The 17,420-nt window shown below is 42.1% G+C and overlaps 1 protein-coding gene across 1 annotated transcript; it reads right to left on the bottom strand.

The window, feature by feature from the left end:
* Positions 1 to 1,543: 1,543 nt before the first annotated feature.
* On the bottom strand, positions 1,544 to 17,324 carry NDUFA8 (NADH:ubiquinone oxidoreductase subunit A8). Its single transcript, XM_003925164.3, has 4 exons — positions 17,149 to 17,324; positions 9,965 to 10,128; positions 6,108 to 6,273; positions 1,544 to 1,864 (listed from the first exon to the last, which is right to left on the bottom strand). Exons 1-4 carry the CDS (start codon positions 17,197 to 17,199, stop codon positions 1,727 to 1,729), a joined length of 519 nt encoding a protein of 172 aa, XP_003925213.1. The 5' UTR covers positions 17,200 to 17,324; the 3' UTR covers positions 1,544 to 1,726.
* Positions 17,325 to 17,420: the final 96 nt, after the last annotated feature.

Here is a 17,420-nt window from a genome sequence, read left to right on the forward strand (position 1 = left end):
ACACCAATCTGCAGCCATGCTCATACTTCATCCACCAGAGGTGACTTCCAATTACTTGGCCACCAAAAGGTGAATGGGTTTTGCCTCAACTATTGAAAAAAAAATGCAAAAAACGATTTTTCATTAGAGATTCTGAGGCAAAAGTTGGCCGGCAAGTAACTTTTGCATAACAGGTAGGGGTTCTGCTGGAAGCACCCGAAATGCTTCCAGCTGTGGGGGCAGCACCAGTGCAGAAGCAGGCATGACAGATCACACAATGCTTTTTTTTTTTTTTTTTTTTTTTTGAGACGGAGTTTCGCTCTTGTTACCCAGGCTGGAGTGCAATGGTGCAATCTCGGCTCACCGCAACCTCCGCCTCCTGGGTTCAGGCAATTCTCCTGCCTCAGCCTCCTGAGTAGCTGGGATTACAGGCACACGCCACCATGCCCAGCTGATTTTTTTGTATTTTTTTAGTAGAGACGGGGTTTCACCATGTCGACCAGGATGGTCTCGAACTCTCGACCTCGTGATCCACCCGCCTCGGCCTCCCAAAGTGCTGGGATTACAGGCTTGAGCCACCGCGCCCGGCCACACAATGCTTTTTATTTGAACTGTCCTAGCACTGCAGGCAACAGACCCTGCACCTCATCTGTCTAGTACCTCATGGCAATCTCCCCACTTAGAAAATCTCGAATGAGCTCGAAGGGCCTTTACAAAGACTCTTGTCCAACTGCTTTGCTTTTTAGAGTGCTGCAAAGAGGTAACCAAGGCCCAGGGAGTTGAACAGACTTATGCAGAGTCACAGTCTATGCAATTTAAAGCCATAACCAGAAGGCATAAAATAACCCAGTCAGATGTAGAGGAAACAGCCTAGTAGTGAAAAAGGAGTTGAATGAAAGGGGTAAAAAGACATAATAGTGCTTTGAACCTAAGAGCTTTATAAACACTTGTGGCTTTAACCTGCCCAGGAGGTAGATAAGCATGTGCCCTTTAGTTTGTCCTCAAATTCAACCTCTCACAAGAGGTTAAGGAACACACCCAAGGTTGGAATTGACACTCAGACCTCCAGACTTCCTGGCTTTGGAGCTGGAAGTTCAGCCTCCACCTCCCTTGTCTATCAGGAAAAACATCTGGGTTATAATGCTTGAGGATGGGATATCAAGGGGAAGTGGTGGAAGTTCGGTTCTTCAAGAAACTTTGAGCAACACTGCATAAGACCCTGCTAGGAGCCCCTCCCATTCCCCGAGTCACGCCTCAAATAAGTTTCTGCACTTCTATCCTGGAGGCTCCCCTCGTATGACCTTTAGGGAAATCTTTTTGCCTAAGATGTTGGATGGAAGGAAAGAGAGCTGAGACTTCAAAATGTGTGAATACAGAGACACCCCGAGGAAAGCTGCCTTTCCTTCACACGGCCACTTCTCCCTGTTCTAACAGGGATCCCCAGCCACAGGAGTGCCTACTTAAAGCAAAGCAAGAGGAACAGGCAGGACCACAAGAAGAAAAAGCAAGGGGAAGTCATCTTTAAAGGCCAAAAGGTCACATAAAACACAATAAAATACAACTGTTTCCTTTAAAAATTTTAATGGGCAGGAAATGGTATAGAATAACTGCCAAGTCACATAAATTAACTTTTTTGTTAATGTTTGTGATCCCGGAAAGAACACACTATCAGTCGATGCAAACTGCTTGGGCGTTTTCATCAGTCGTTGTCTGGGCACATGACTGAGTGTGAGCCATGGACCCATCTTTACCTGGTCCAGAAAGCAAAGCGGCTGCCATATAAGGCAGGCTTCAGATTTCCATCGTACTCAGGCTTGGGCTCTGGTCTTGGTCTTGAGTGATAGGGATTCTCTGGTAAAGGCCGATCTGTTTTCACTTTGGTGACCTGGGAAGGGTGAAGAGGGCAAAGGCAAAGTTGAAAGCTCAGGTGCAGGAATCTATAACCATCAATGCGCCTCCTGGTGTCTCCCCCATTGCTCCCACTGCTGCCAACTGCTCCCTGACTTAAATCCCCAGCAAATCACATTCAGACTTATTTAATCCTAACACTCAGTAAAGCCTACTTTATATCATTCCATGTGGTAGAAACTAGGGATACAGAAGAAAACAACATACACACTGTCCTCAAGGGGATCACAGTCTAGTGAGGGAGAAAGCCAAGAATAACCACCAAGATTTCCCAATTACCCCATGCCTGACAGCAATGATGGACACAGGAACTGCCTGCTCTAGGAGCAAGGACTGTGCACATCTAACTCATCCTGAAGGCTGGGGGTTTGGACTATTGTTGAGGAGGTAAGACTCAGCTTAAAGTCTGAACAGGAGCCAGTGAGAAAGACAAGGGAGGAAAAGATATTCCAGGTAAACTGTCACATGGAGATAGACAGGCATGTCTTCAGAATGGCTGAAGCAAAGGCTGCACGAAGAACGGAGGGAGACGAAGCATTTCACCAAGCACTTACTGTTAGAAATGATGTTGAGCACATTATTCCATTCAATTTTCACACTCTTATGAGGTCATTCTGCAGGGGCTCACTGAAGCCATCCCGCTAATAGTGGAAGAAAGAGTACACAAAGCCAGAAATGCCTACTCCAAAGCCTGTGCTTCTTAATACCACGCTACAGTGGTGGACAGGCCAGATAAAAGGTATTAAATGATAAGCAAAGGTGTTTGTGTTTTAACCTGATGGTTAACAGGTGCCACTGAAGCAGGGCAGTAACTAAATTCCATCTCTGTTGACTACAAAGTGTGAATGCTAGAGAGAGGCAAGACTCAAAACTGGGAAGCTGAGCCAATAAGCCAGGAGAGTGGTGAAGTACTAAAATGCAACAGGGAGAGGGATAATTTACACTCACAGTACCCCTGATGGCCACAGAAATCTCAACTGAAAAGCCAGCAGAAACTGCTCTCATTTTAAAGATAAAGAAATAGGCCCAGAGAAGTAAGAAGACATAAAGGCGACAGTTGTCAGCAGTCTTCTGATTATTCCTCTACTGATCTGAACTCTTAAGTCACCTCATGTAAGATGACCAGATTAATCTTTCTATATGTATACATTCAGAAACCATTTACTGGGAACAGAACTTTCAGGTATAGAATCACACAATTATTATTATAACTACCTTATGAGGCATTATTATCTCTAGTTCACAGAGGAAGACCAGGGAGGCTGGCATGCCTAAGATAAATATACACAGTAATGTCAGAGCTAAAGCTGGAATCTAAGTCTTCAAATCTACTAGTTTTGTTTGCTTGCTTTTGAAAGTTTTCCCACCTCCCTGTCATACTTAGAGATGGTACTTAATGATCCACTCATGGTTCCTTAGTATGTGAAGCTCAAATTTTAAGGAATTAAAGACATTTATGAAATTGGCTGGGCACGGTGGCTCATGCCCGTAATCCCAAAGCACTGGGAGGCTAAGGCAAGCGGATCACTTGAGGTCAGAGTTCAAGACCAGCCCAGGCAACATGGTGAAACCCCATCTCTACTAAAAATACAAAAATTAGCCTGGTGTGGTGGCAGGCACCTGTAATCCCAGCTACTCAGGAGGCTGACGCAGGAGAATTGCTTGAACTTGGGAGGCAGAGGTTGCAGTGAGCAGAGTTTGTACCACTGTACTTCAGCCTAGGCAACAGAGCAAGACTCCACCTCAAAGAAAAAAAAGGAAAAAAAAAAAGATATTTATGAATTAAATCTAGAAAAATGTTTCTCAAACTTAGAGAACCCTTTTGAGGAAAGAACAAAAAAACAACGTCCTCTTCTGTACCATCCCTAAAAGAGAAAAAAGGAGCAGATGCATGTGATCAAACTAAGTACTGGGTAAAGGACTGGCCAGCCGACTTATCCTTCAATTTCCTGTCTGCAAAAGGGGGCTATTAGTAGCTCACAGGATGAACGAGGCAAAGCAGGATAACATGTGAAAACCACTTGATATATAGTAGGTGCTCCAAAGTTATTTTTCATATTATCAGGATGGTGAGCTTATGGGTGAGAGAGAGCAATTCTGCCTAGGAGAGTCAGAAACTTCAGAAAAGGACATGACATTTGAGGTGAGAGTAGGTGAGTGAGCAGGAATTCACCAAGGGAAGTATGAGAAAAGAGCAATCCAGGGCAACAGAGTGCAGAAGTGAATGGAGCTAAAATGTAGGCTTTATGCAACTGATTATCATATTTCCAGAAAGAAACTGGATACTGAATCTAGGTATAACTAACACCGATAATCCTCTTAAAGAAACACTTTTATTTTTTTTTTTTTTGAGTTGAGGTTTTACTCTGTCACCCAGGCTGGAGTGCAGTGGCACGATCTTGGCTCACTGTAACCTCCGCCTCCCAGGCTCAAGCCATCCTCCCACCTCAGCCTCTCAGGTAGCTGGGACTGTAGGAGCACACCACCACATCCGACTAATTTTTTGTATTTTTGGTAGAGACAGGGTTTTGCCATGTTGCCCAGGCTGGTCTTGAACTCCTAAGCTCAAATGATCCTCCTGCCTCAGCCTCTCAAAGTTTTAGAATTGCAGGTGTAAGCCATGGCACCTGGCCAAGAAATACACTTTTGAAAGAGTAAGGATAATTTTTTTTAAAATCTTACAGAGTTTTAAAAAATGTTAATACAAATATTCAAGAATAAATATGCTTTCTAACTAGCATGACTTGTTATTTCTCCTTTTATAAGAATCAGAAATGAGAAAAGGTAGTTTTATTTGTTACACGTATAAATTCTACCACTTTCCAACCTAGAATTATCAACTATTTAAAATAATATGTTCAGTACACCAAAAGGTACCTGAAAATAATCATGCCAGATACAAATGACAAAAAAAATTCTAAGTTATCACTTATGACACCAAGCTTATAATCCAACTATTCACAGATGCTATACACAAAGAGAAGGGAACCAGATCAGGTACAGTCACCTGTAATCCCAGCACTTTGGGAGGCTAAGGTGGGAGGATTGCTTGAGCCCAGGAGTTCAAGACCAGATGGGTAACATAGCAAAATCCTGTCTCTAATAAAATACAAAAATTAGTCAGGCATGGTAGGCTGTACCTGGAGTCCCAGCTACTCGGGAGGCTGAGGTGGGAGAATCACCTGAGCCCAGGAAGTCAAGGCTGCAGAGAGCCGTGATCACACCACTGCATTCCAACCTGGGAGACAGAGTGAGACCTGAGTTTTTTCCTCCATACCTTACTGCCTGCGCTGCCCCAGAGGGAACTGAGGGAGCTGAGACTGAAGAAGCAGGGACTGGTCAGATCATAAAAGGCCTATATGCCATGTTATAGAAAGGATGCTTTATCTCACCAGCAATGGAGAGTCCCTATACAGTTTTTAAAAGCACAGTGACATAAGATTTATTTTCCACACAGATCACTCTCATTGTGGAGGTGTAACTTAATCCTCAATTCTTCAATTTCAGAGGACACACTGTCTTATAATGCCCACACTGATCCACTCTCCCCTTCCAGAAATTCATGTACGCAGGTTAAGAACTCCTGTCCAAGAATAAGATAACAGCAGCAGGAAGGAGAGGATTTAAAAAAAAAAAAAATCCAGGAGATGCTAATCTATAGGAAATGATGACTGCATGGAATCAGAAGAGTAGGGAATGAAGAATTCAGGTTTCTAGCTCTGATGTTTCAACAGATGGTGGTGTCACAATTAAGATAGGAAATATAGGAGAAAGAGAAACACTTTTAAAAACAATTGTCAAACTAAAAGTATGCTATTTTTAGAAAAGTCTTAGGTATGTTCCTGAAAAGGCACATACCTAAGCCTGATCCTATTTAACCTATAGCTTAAGCCTGATCCTATTTGCCCAGTGAATTCCACAATAACGTCCACCATGTTTCCAACTGACAGTGTTTCACTAGTACTTTATCTTCCTCTACTCCCTTCTGTTCTTTAATTAGCTAATTAACAAAAAACAAATCTGTACATGCTAGAAGGTCTAGTTAAAGAAATATTTCTATTTTTAAAAATTCCTTTCCAGATCATATATAATCACTGCCTAATTAATATGTTTGGTAAATCTGGTAAGTTCTTTTATGTATGCGTATTCACAGAGACCACCTCCTGCCTTTATCCCACCCCTGAGTCAGAGAGTGAGACCTCCAGCAAGAGCCTTTTTACCTTTGACAGCTCTCCCAGGTCAGGACGCACCCAGCCCAGTTTGTCCAGCACACACTCATCAAACTTTGCCTGCTGTTTGCGACAGTAACGAAATAACTGCTCGCCGGAATAATCAAGGCAGGTCCAATATTCCGTAAAAGGCTCTGCACAGTGACGTTTTATCTGCCTGGAAAAGAGGGCTGGGTTAGGAGCAGCTCTTTGCAAAACAGTGAAAAACACAGAAGTGAGAAAAAAATAGGTACAGATCTCAAATACAGAGCCTTGCTCTTTGAAAGGTATGGGAGTAAATATTCTTACCTCACTTATAAGACAACTTCAAGGTCCTCAAGTTGAGAATGAGTTAGTAAACAAAAAAGATTTATGAGGTAGAAAACCTAATTTCTTTATGTCGTAGAAAGAAAAGAGTATAGCATAATGCACACTTATTTTACTCAGAGAGGAACTTCTTACTTGGGGCCTATCTATTCTTCTCATTAGACCCAATTCCTCTAAGGAATATCAGCTTAGCAAATTTAGAAGAGAAGGAGACATAATTAGATAATGGACATGCTGACAGAAGTCAGAGGTGACTGGCAATGGCACAGGAAGAGGCAGAATTATAAAAAACAAACACACAAACTAACAAGCAGAAGATCCTGGGACCATTCAGTAAAAAGACAAACCGCATTCCACTCCTCAAAAGCTCTAGGTCCTCATTCTATTAACATATTGAACAAAGCCAGATATTAATCCCTGCTATCAAGAACAAAGTTATATTATATTTGGTGTTCTCTGTTAAGAAGCAGGGTAGCATATAATTCATTCTGTGGCCATCAAAAATGGCTAGAGAAAATGTAACTTCTGGGTATAAAGTTTCAGCTTTTTGTAAAATTCCCCTTTTTATTCAACCCTGGTAGCATGCATGTTCCAGCAAGAATAAAATACCATCATTTTACGTAAAAGCCATACTTGAGGCAGTGGAAGAAATTCAGAACACCTCTTTCTCCTAGTGGAATAATAATTTTATTTTTTAAGTGCTTACCTGCTATACTCCAGAAATCTAGCTATACCCTCACATGAATCTTGTTTAATATGGATCAGGAAGGAAGAATCTCAGTGACAGCCTAAGGAAGTATACAGTGAGAAGTCTGCTCTCCACTCCTGCCCAATAAGCCACTCAGTTGTCCTCCTGGAGGTCCACAAATGTCACCAGTTTCTTAGGTTTCCCTTCCAGGTATTCTAAGCACAACCTGCACCCACCTAACTTTTATTCAAAAATCCCTGGTAGAAAGCTACCATTTCCAAGGGGAATTCTATATTTTTCCAAAATGCTGCAGCAGCAAAAGGGCTGCAAGCCACCTCTCTAGTAGCATGGATCCCTGTTCTGGACCCTGTTCCCCATAACTAACAATTATCTACTAATGCCTACAATCAGCAACTTCAGCAGTGCGAAATTCCTCTATGGAGGCAGTTAGGCACCTTGGGAATTTGTGAAATCCAAACATTCACCCCTTAAAATGTACTATGTCTGGGCCATGGAAAAAATACTTTGCCAAAGTTCTCTTAGAGAATACAAATTGTTTAGGCTGGATGTGGTGAGAGGCCAAGGCAGCCAGATCACTTGAGGCCAGGAGTTCAAGACCAGCCTGGCCAACATGGTGAAACCCCATCTCTATTAAAAAATACAAAAATTAGCCAGGTATGGTGACACACACCCATAATCCCAGCTACTCAGGTGGCTGAGGCACAAGAATCGTTTGAACCCAGGAGGCAGAGGTTGCAGTGAACCATGATCAGACCACAGCACTATTGCCTGGGTGACGGAGTGAGACGCTGTCTCAAAAAAAAAAAAAAGAAAGAAAAAGAAAAATTGTTTAAATAAACACATATACAACCTCACTGGCAATCAAATCAATGCAAATGGAAACATCCAAAAATATTTGCACCTACCAAATATTTAAATACTATGCATACCGGAATCCAGCACTGAGGACAGCATAAATTGATCCAACATTTAAAAACAAAAGCAATAAAGTTTAAGGTCCATAAATAATGTTCAAAGCCTTTTACAGAATAATCTCACTGTTAGGAAATTTATGCCAAGGAATTAACAGATGAAAAAGATCTATATGCAAAGGTAATCACTACAGATTTATCCATGATAATAAAAAACTGAAATCAATAATGATGTTCAATAACAGGAGTTGGTCCGGTATGTATGGTTAGTTTATCTACTGATGGAACATTATATAACCTTTAAAAATGATGATCATGGCTGCGTGTGGTGGCTCATGCCTATAATCCCAGCACTTTGGGAGGCCAAGGAAAGCGGATCCTTTGAAGTCAGGGGTTTGAGAGCAGCCTGGCCAACATGATGAAACCCCATCTCTACTAAAAATAAAAAATAACTAGCCAGGCATGATGGCACAGGCCTGTAGACCCAGCTATCCGGGAGGCTTGAGATGTGAGAACTGCTTGAACACAGGAGGCAGAGGTTGCAGTGAGCCAAGATTGCACCACTGCACTCCAGCCAGGGCAACAAAGTGAGACTGTCTCAAGAAAAAAAAAAAAAAAAGAAAAAGAAAAAAATGATGATCATGAAGACTATAAAGCAACTTCAAAGAATGTTTCCAATAGTGTCAAGTGAAAAATGAATTTCTCCATGTATATATACTACCAGTATAACCACAAAAATATCTTTGCATAGAGAAAAAGACAGCAGAAGCAAGCAAGAAAGAAGGCAGCTACTGTGCTCAGGTATCTAATTTTTTTTCTCTAATGTAATTGTAGTGGACATCAGTGGTTTTTGCCTAGCCAGCAGTCATTCCCCATTCTTCGTAATATCCTTCTAATTTTCCTTTGGGAACAACCGCTCCCTGTCTCTCAGCAATGTGGTTTCGATGAAGCTAAGTCTACTGCCCACTTCAGGCCTGACCAATCAGAGCTTTTTATCTCCTGAAGCACAAATGGTGCAATAACATGTATACAAAATAAGCCAGCCAGGACAATCAGATTCAGTCCAGGAGCTTCTGCTCGCTTCTGGATAAAGGGCACCCTTTGTCTAGGTTTGCTAAGCAAGTATTAACAGAAGAGCAACTCCAAAGTGATTGGTGGCCATTTTTGCAACAGCAAGGTAAGAGTCTTTCTGAAATGAGGTCAACAGAGAAAACCAGAACCAAGAGATTGTGAGAAGAGGAGAGGCAAAAAGACATCAAGTAGTTGTGAAATTATTTAAGCCCTTGAATCCAGTCCTGCCTGATGCCAGGCCTATTTCTGGACTTCGGAGTTATAAGAGCCAATTCCCTTTGAATTGACTTTCTCTCCTTTTAAATAGAGTGCTGACTAATATGCTTGTTAAAACATTTTTTCTACAACTACACAACTTAATTTTTTTTACTCAAAATTTTTTTCACTCAAGCACAGTGGCCTACCTAAAACCTAACTCTGAATATAGTTCTCTTTCCATTATATCTGTGTTCTGTAGTAGTGACAACAATTTAGCTAATGCCTGCTTAAAAAGGACTGTACTAAGTTGTTTTTACGTGCCTTTTCAAATTTTTCATAGCAAAAAGATTTACCCCTTCCTGTAGCAAAAATGGCCACCAGTCACTTCAAGCTGCTATTCTACTTGCTTACCAAACCTAGATAGGTATTATTTTACCCTCTGGAAACTGAGATTCATGGAGATTAAAGAACTTGCCAGATAATAAAAACAAAACCAAAAATAACTATCATCTTTTGAGTGTTTTACCTTGGTCTATCTGATTTCAAAGCCTATGCACCTCCTACTAAAATCCACATTGTTAGCCGGCTGTTCACTTATTCATTTAAATCTTTATGTTTCAACAAAGTAGGCACTTATACTAAAAGATTTTTACCTAAAGAAGTCCAAAGCACACTTGTTGACCAGCTTGCCTTCCTCTAAACACCGCCTCGGATCTTTCTCTTCCCAGCGGCAGAGCATGAACTCCTTGTTGGGCTTATCACACTGAGCTCCATAGTGATGGGCCGCAGCTTTAAGCACAGCAGAACTGACTTTCACCTGGGAAAGGAAGATGGGACAAAGACCACAGACTGTGAACCAGAATACCACTTCCTCAACTTTACCTCATGCAGGTCAGAATACAGAACAAAAGAGTAGCACTGTTCTGATGTTACTAAGAAAATTAAACTCTGTCATAATAATAATTTTTTTTTTTTTGAGACAGGGTTTCCCTCCCACCGCCCAGGCTGGAGTGCAGTGGTAAGATCTCAGCTCACTTGCAACTTCCGACGCCCAGACTCAAAGGATTCTGCCGCCTCAGCCTCCCAAGTAGCTGGGATTACAGACATGAACCACGTCACCCAGCGATTCTTTACGGTCTGTGGTGATTTAGAAATCATAAAGCTCCTTCATATATATTATTTTCTTCACTTTTACAATAATCTCATGAAGTTGATATTACTATCCCCATTTTACAATGGAAGAAATGGTAGCCCTAATAGAATCTTTAGATATTTATGGTAGAGAGAAAGGGGGTGCGGAGAAAGACAGAGGCTTCTAGGATGCAGGGAGAGAAACCAACTCTGGAATGCTTCGCTGAGTTTCTGCTCCTGGAATAAAATTAATAGATACATAATGCTGTGCAAGGTGGCTCACAGATGTAACCCCAGCACTTTGGGAGGCCGAAGCAGGCAGATCACTTGAGGTCAGGAGCTCAAGACCAGCCTGGCCAACATGGCAAAACCCCATCTCTAGTAAAGACACAAAAAAATTAGCTGGAAGTGGTAGTATGCACCTGTAATCCCAGCTACTCGGGAGACTGAGACATGAGAATTGCTTAAACCCAGGGGGCAGAGGTTGCAGTGAGCCAAGATCATGCCACTGAACTCCAGCCTGGGTGACGGAGCAAGACTCTGTCTCAAAAAAAAAAAAATTAAATTAATGGATAAATAAAACTCCCAGAGGACTACAGAGTCACAGATGATGAGGCTGGAAGGGATCACAAAGAGCATCTCGTCCACCTAGTAATAGTCCATCTACTAATAACTAATAATAAAGTATTAAAATCTGCAAATTAAAAAAAAAATCAGAGCATATCCAAGGTTGCCATCCCTTTACGTCCAGCAGTTTCCCTCAATAGCATTTTAGTGATATTTTCTTGAGAAGATACACAGTGTAGATACAGCCAGCTCAGAGAGAACTGCAAACAGTCCAGGGCTTACTAACAGCTACTGCAGTTAGTAGGGTCCTACTGGTCTCTTTTCTGTACTACCTTTTCTTATACCAATAAACACCACAATGTTTTAATTACTGTCACTGAAGAGAATATTTTGTTATCTGGGAGAACCATCCTCATTCTTCCTTTTCAAAACTTTTTTGGCTATTTCTTTCAAATGAACACCTTCCTCCAATAATTTGCATTCAAACTGTATTAAATTTCGTTACATATTAAATTAGGGAACAATGGGCATTTTCATAATACTGGGTGTCTGCTCAAATTTCACATCCTCAGCCTCTCTCTAATCTTCTTATATAAGCTAGCATCAGTAGTCACTAACATGGTCTGGTCTTAGCACTCATGTGCTAAGTCTGATCAATTCTAGATATACTTGTTCTTTCCTCTCTGTAAGCACAGTTCCTGTAAGCACCAATTACACTGGTTATTAACATGTTTCTCAATAATTTTAAGAGTTACTGAGCGGTCTGTGTGTGACCACTAGAATATAAGCTCCAAGAGGGTAGGGATTTTGTTTTCAACAGAGATCCACTACTGTAGAGATGTCAATTCTCCCTAAATTAAGCTATGGTAATTAAACATAATGTTTACTATGGTACACACCAAGCACCCAAAACAGTGGCCAGCACAAGGAGCTGTTGAACACCCACTCTTAGCTAGAGAGATACAGTAATTAGAAAACAGATATGAACACATGAATCACATCTTCTCATCCACAACACAGTATTTCTCTCCATTATTCATATTCAGGTCATTCTTGTCCTTTGGTTAAAATTACAGTTTCCTTCATTAGAGGGACCTTGAACATATCTTGCTCATTCCTCAGTATTTTAGCACTTCTGATACTATCTAAATAGGACACTTTTTCTATTAGATTTTCAAACTGTTTACTGTTTGCCTGTACATTCTCTCCAGCCATTTTACTGAACTCCTGTTAGTTCTGATACAAAACTCAAGAGGATTAACAGAAAATATTCCATTTACAAATAAAAACTCTTTCCCTTCTGATTTAATTTTTTTCTTCTTATTCTCATTTCCTATTTTATTGCTTTGACCAAACCCTTCAGGACAATACAGATGAAGAGCAATGACAGCAGACAACCGTGCCCTTTCCTAAAATTTAAAGCACAGTTTGGTATAGTATTTGCTGTTGGTATCTGGGATAGAGTTGTTTGGATATTCTTTGTTAAGAAAGCTTCTTTCTAATTCTAATTAGTTTTACTTTACTGTTGTTTTCTATACCAGAAAAGACTAAAATTTTTAGGCTTCATTTTCATTAATTTATAAATGTAACATAGAGCATTAACAGATTTTGTAAAACCGATCCACTGTATTTCTAGAATAAATCTAGTCTGCCACAGTGTATTATACTTTAATACGCTCCTGAATTTGATTTGTAAAATTAAAAATTTTTGTGTGACAACAGTCTGTAATTTTATTTTTTATGCACTTTACATAGCTAAGTTATTAATAAAAGGCAAGGAAAGGTGACAGGAATTTCATCTACACACTATAGGAAGGAGAACAAAGCTATGACTATGTCAATTAATAGTGCAACTGTTACAATTATCAAAGCAAAGATAAAATTTTGAGATAAGTGAAATCTGCCATGATGACTCTAATAAATTTATGTTTAAAATCTGTAACGTTTTCGCATTAAAGTTTTTGAAAATAAAAGAATGTATTAAGGTAAACTGAGTGGCACACATTTGCTTTATTACCTATAAGCAGCTAGGAGAATAAAAACTAACACTCAAACTTTTTAAAAAGCTTATTTTAATAATTAAGTTAGTTATATTTACTTGTCATATGTCTTAAAATAGCTTTAAGTGGCTGATTCAATTATTCAAATGCCCAAAGCTATAAGGCAAAAAAAAAAGCCTGTTGCATTATTTATCTCCTTACAAATGTGGAAGTCTTAACAAAATGAAGATACACTCAGGTGATTGAGTGTATAAAACACCATCCCTGCCACAGGAAAACAAAGGAAGACACTCAATCTGTTTTGTAATTGATGAAAAAAAGGAAGAGATGTGCTAGAGGGAACACAGCGAGTCAATGGCAACCCCAGAACTGGAACCCAGAGACTGTGACCTCCAATCAGGTTTTCTCCCATTATATCACCATCACTGAGGTGGATGAACCTGAGATGTCACCATATCCCCTCACCTGCTTCTTCACTAAGACTGATGAATTCCTACAGAAACAACTCTTTTCACAGCTGTTTACCGTGAATACCCTCTCAAATTCATTCAGCTCTCTTTGTCTCACAGAACACAGAATTTCAACCTCTTTTCTCATTTATTCTCACAACAGCCTCACTACACAGCAGGGTTACACAGTCTGCAGGTGTGGAAAGTGAGACAAAGTCACCATCTGGAGCCAATCAACCTTATAGTCCTGTCCTTGCCTCCTTAAACATGCAGAATTGTCATGCTGCAAATCTGACATTGATTCTTCAACCTTCCCTGCCTCCAATATCTAATCCATTGCTAAGTCTGATCAATTCTAGATATTCTTTACTCTCTGTAAGCACAGTCTCTGTAAGCACCAATTACACTGGGATCATTAACATCTTTCTCAATAATCTTTTTTTTTTTTTTTTTTTTTGAGATGGAGTTTCCCTCTTGTTACCCAGGCTGGAGTGCAATGGCGCGATCTCGGCTCGGCTCACCACACCGCAACCTCCGCCTCCTGGATTCAGGCAATTCTCCTGCCTCAGCCTCCTGAATAGCTGGGATTACAGGCACACACCACCATGCCCAGCTAATTTTTTGTATTTTTAGTATAGACGGGGTTTCACCATGTTGACCAGGATGGTCTCGATCTCTTAACTTCGTGATCCACCCGCCTCGGCCTCCCAAAGTGCTGGGATTACAGGCTTGAGCCACCGCGCCCAGCCTTTCTCAATAATCTTAAGAGCCACTGCGACCAGTCTCCCTACTTTTCTTTTCCTTTCTTCAATCCATTTTTCACAGAGCTGCTAGAGTGATCTTCCTAAATGATAATTCTTACTTTACTCTGCTATTAAATTAGCAACAAACTCTCATTCAGCCTTAAGAGCAGAATAAAGACTAAACTTCTTAACGTGTATCGAAAGCTTCTGGACCCAAACCATCTTTCCAGCCTTCTCACCCACAACACTTCAAAAAGGGACTATTTACTGTTCTTTCAAAACACTGAACTCTTTGCCGGGCACAGTGACTCATTCCTGTAATATCAGCACTTTGGGAGGCCAAGGCGGGTGGATAACGAGGTCAGGAGTTCAAGACCAGCCTGGCTGACATGGTGAAATCCCATCTCTTCTAAAAATACAAAAATTAGCTGGGCATGGTGGCGCATGCCTGTAATCCCAGCTACTCAGGAGGCTGAGGCAGGAGAATTGCTTGAACCAAGACCAGGGAGCCAGAGGGTGCAGTGAGCCAAGATCGAGCCACTGCACTCCAGCCTGGGCTACAGAGTAAGACTCCATCACTTTAAAAACAAAAACAAAAACAAAAAACACTGAACTCCTTTTTGGCTCCCTGAATTTTTCCGTCTCCTTACTTCTGCTCAGACCCTACCTAACTTACAAGGATCTTCTCTCCATCTCTGCCCTTAAATGCCATTTAGCCATGTCTTACATTATGCCCCAAAAGTGCTTTCTCTAATCCCTTTATAGCTTCAAATAATTTTAGAGCTGGGATCACCTCATCTTACAAATAACCATGTCTCCAAATGCTAAAATCAAGTAATCAAGATGACCAGCAGGTAAGCCTAGAATTTAGATCCAACTTCAAATATTCTCTTCTTTGGGTGGGGTGTGTGGGTGTTTGGGGTGTGTGTGTGTGTGTGTGTGTGTGTGTGTCTGTGAGTGTGTGAGAGACGGAGTTTTGCTCTTGTTGCCCACGCTTCAGTGCAATGACGTGATTTCAGTTCAACGCAACCTCCACCTCCCAGGTTCAAGCAATTCCCCTGCCTCAGCCTCCCAAGTAGCTGGGATTACAGGCATGGGCCACCATACCCGACTAATTTTGTATTTTTAGTAGAGATGGGGTTTGACCATGTTGGCTAGGCTGGTCTCGAACTCCTGACCTCATGATCCACCTGCTTCAACCTCCCAAGGTGCTGGGATTACAAGTGTGAGCCATCGCAGCATGCCCAAATCTTCTTTTCTTAAATCACATCTGCCCCCCTTTCGCAGTACTTAATCACACTTGTCTTGTATAGTTACTTAATTATCAGTATGTTCATTCAATTGTGTGAACCCTAAAGGCAAATCTATTCCAGATGTATCAGTTGTATGAAGTAGAACCTCAGATGTTTGTTGAACCAAATAAAAACTGCAACAAAAAATACAGCAACTCAAGATTAACCCAGCTACATAGGGTCGGGGGTGGGGGGGGGGCGACAAAAGACTGGTGGCCACATGGCAGTTCCCCTCTGCCACCTCAGAGTAAATGTCACCTAAATGTAATAAAGTCCCTTGAACATAGCTAATAATTTCTTCCTGTGAGGAAAATAGCAGTTGCCACTCTCACAGGCATCTACGGCTAAACGAAACACTGCAGGTAAAACACTTACCATAGAGCCTGGTATATCATTTCTAGCACGTCATTTCTAGTCTTGGCCTTCTTCTCTTTAATATAGCCTGTTCCGCTATCCAGCCCTGTCATGACACTCCTCTGCCTTAAAAACCTTCCACCTCTTCCCATCACATCCCTTTACTGAATAAAGTCCAAACTGTTTGGTCTGACCTTGCAGAAGCTACTTCCAAGTCCTATCTCAGCCCAAGTTGCTTCTCCAGGCTCAGCACCTGCTGCTTCTCACCACCACTCGCCTCACATCGAACTGTACTTGGCTCCCTAAACCCACCAGTCCTGTTAGGCCTTCCCATTCTTTTGAGCTTTCACCCATAATTACTGGAAAAGCACTGGTTTTAAAATCAGACCTGGGTTCACTTCCAGCTCTACTACTTACGTGCTCCGTGACCCTGGGCAAATCATTTCTACTCTCGGGGCCTATTTCTTTATTTATAATATGTTAAGATCAATTGTGTATATCCTACCTTATAGTGTTGCTGAGAGGATTCAATGAATTAATGCATAGAAAGAAATTAGCAGCCTGCCTGGAATCTAGAAAGGGCTTGATCATGTCAGCTATAATTAGTAGGGTGTGTTTCTACTTCACGTCTCACAGCACTAACTACACTGTACTGTGACTGCCCCTTTATGTGTCTGTCTCCCTACTAGATTGTGAACTCCATGAAAGCAGGAAGTATATCTCTTTCAGCATTATGGGCACATGTTAATTACTCAAATGATATCTCTTGAATAAACGAATGCTTTAAATGAATCCTGTCACCAAACACCTTCCCATGGCTGTGAGTAGATGCACGCTCGAATACCACCTCATTTTCCCGCGGCCTCCTCGCCCCACTACGCACTCTGGACCGGTGACATCACTTTAAGGTGGGTGACGGTCTCCCTCGACTGTGAGCCCCTAGGGCTGTATACTCACTTCGCATGCAAGTTTGAGGATTAAGCCACATAAGCTAAGTAAAATGACTCTGGTTGTTGCTTAATAAAAAGTATCACTATTATTCACGGAAGGGGAAGCAGGTCGCTGTGGAGGGCGAAAGGGGGAGAATTCTAGGGCCACTGCGGGATGTGACGGGGTGAGGTGGAGAGGGGAGGCAACTCCCAAAGCTGCGGAAGGGACCTCCGGGGGTCGACCTGTATATGTGCTGGGGACTGCGGAGGAGGGCCCGGGGCCCAAGGTCCGCTGAGCCCAAGCGGGGCTAGGCCCAGGCCCGAGAAGCCGCAACCCCATGTCTCCCTTGCCTGTCCTCCGGACAGCCTCACCTCTTCCACTTTCAGCTCCTCTAGAGTGGGCAGCTCCACTATCCCCGGCATGACTGCTGCAGCCCTGACCCCGACGAGGAGCCCTCAGCCGCGTCGTCCCCGTCTCCTTGAACTCCCCTTTCGACCGCCGAGAGCCACACGGCACCTGCGCATGCGCAGCCGGCAACACGCAGGCGCACTGCTCTACCCAACTCCGAGCGTGGGAGCGTGCGCAACACCAAGACGCTTGCCGGCTCCGTGGGGGCGGGGCTTCAATTCGGCTCCGCCCACTC

Source organism: Saimiri boliviensis, chromosome 2 (assembly GCF_048565385.1).
Source record: "Saimiri boliviensis isolate mSaiBol1 chromosome 2, mSaiBol1.pri, whole genome shotgun sequence".
NCBI classification, from domain to species: Eukaryota; Metazoa; Chordata; class Mammalia; order Primates; family Cebidae; genus Saimiri; species Saimiri boliviensis.

What these genes read in the sequence shown, in the direction of transcription:
- NDUFA8 (XM_003925164.3), bottom strand. Translation starts at nt 17,199, where the DNA reads ATGCCGGGGATAGTGGAGCTGCCCACTCTAGAGGAGCTGAAAGTGGAA. An exon ending in TGTGCTTTGGACTTCTTTAG is followed by an intron (nt 6,274 to 9,964) that starts GTAAAAATCTTT and finishes CCTCTTTTCCAG; the next exon opens with GCAGATAAAACGTCACTGTG. An exon ending in ACCTGGGAGAGCTGTCAAAG is followed by an intron (nt 1,865 to 6,107) that starts GTAAAAAGGCTC and finishes CACCCTTCCCAG; the next exon opens with GTCACCAAAGTGAAAACAGA.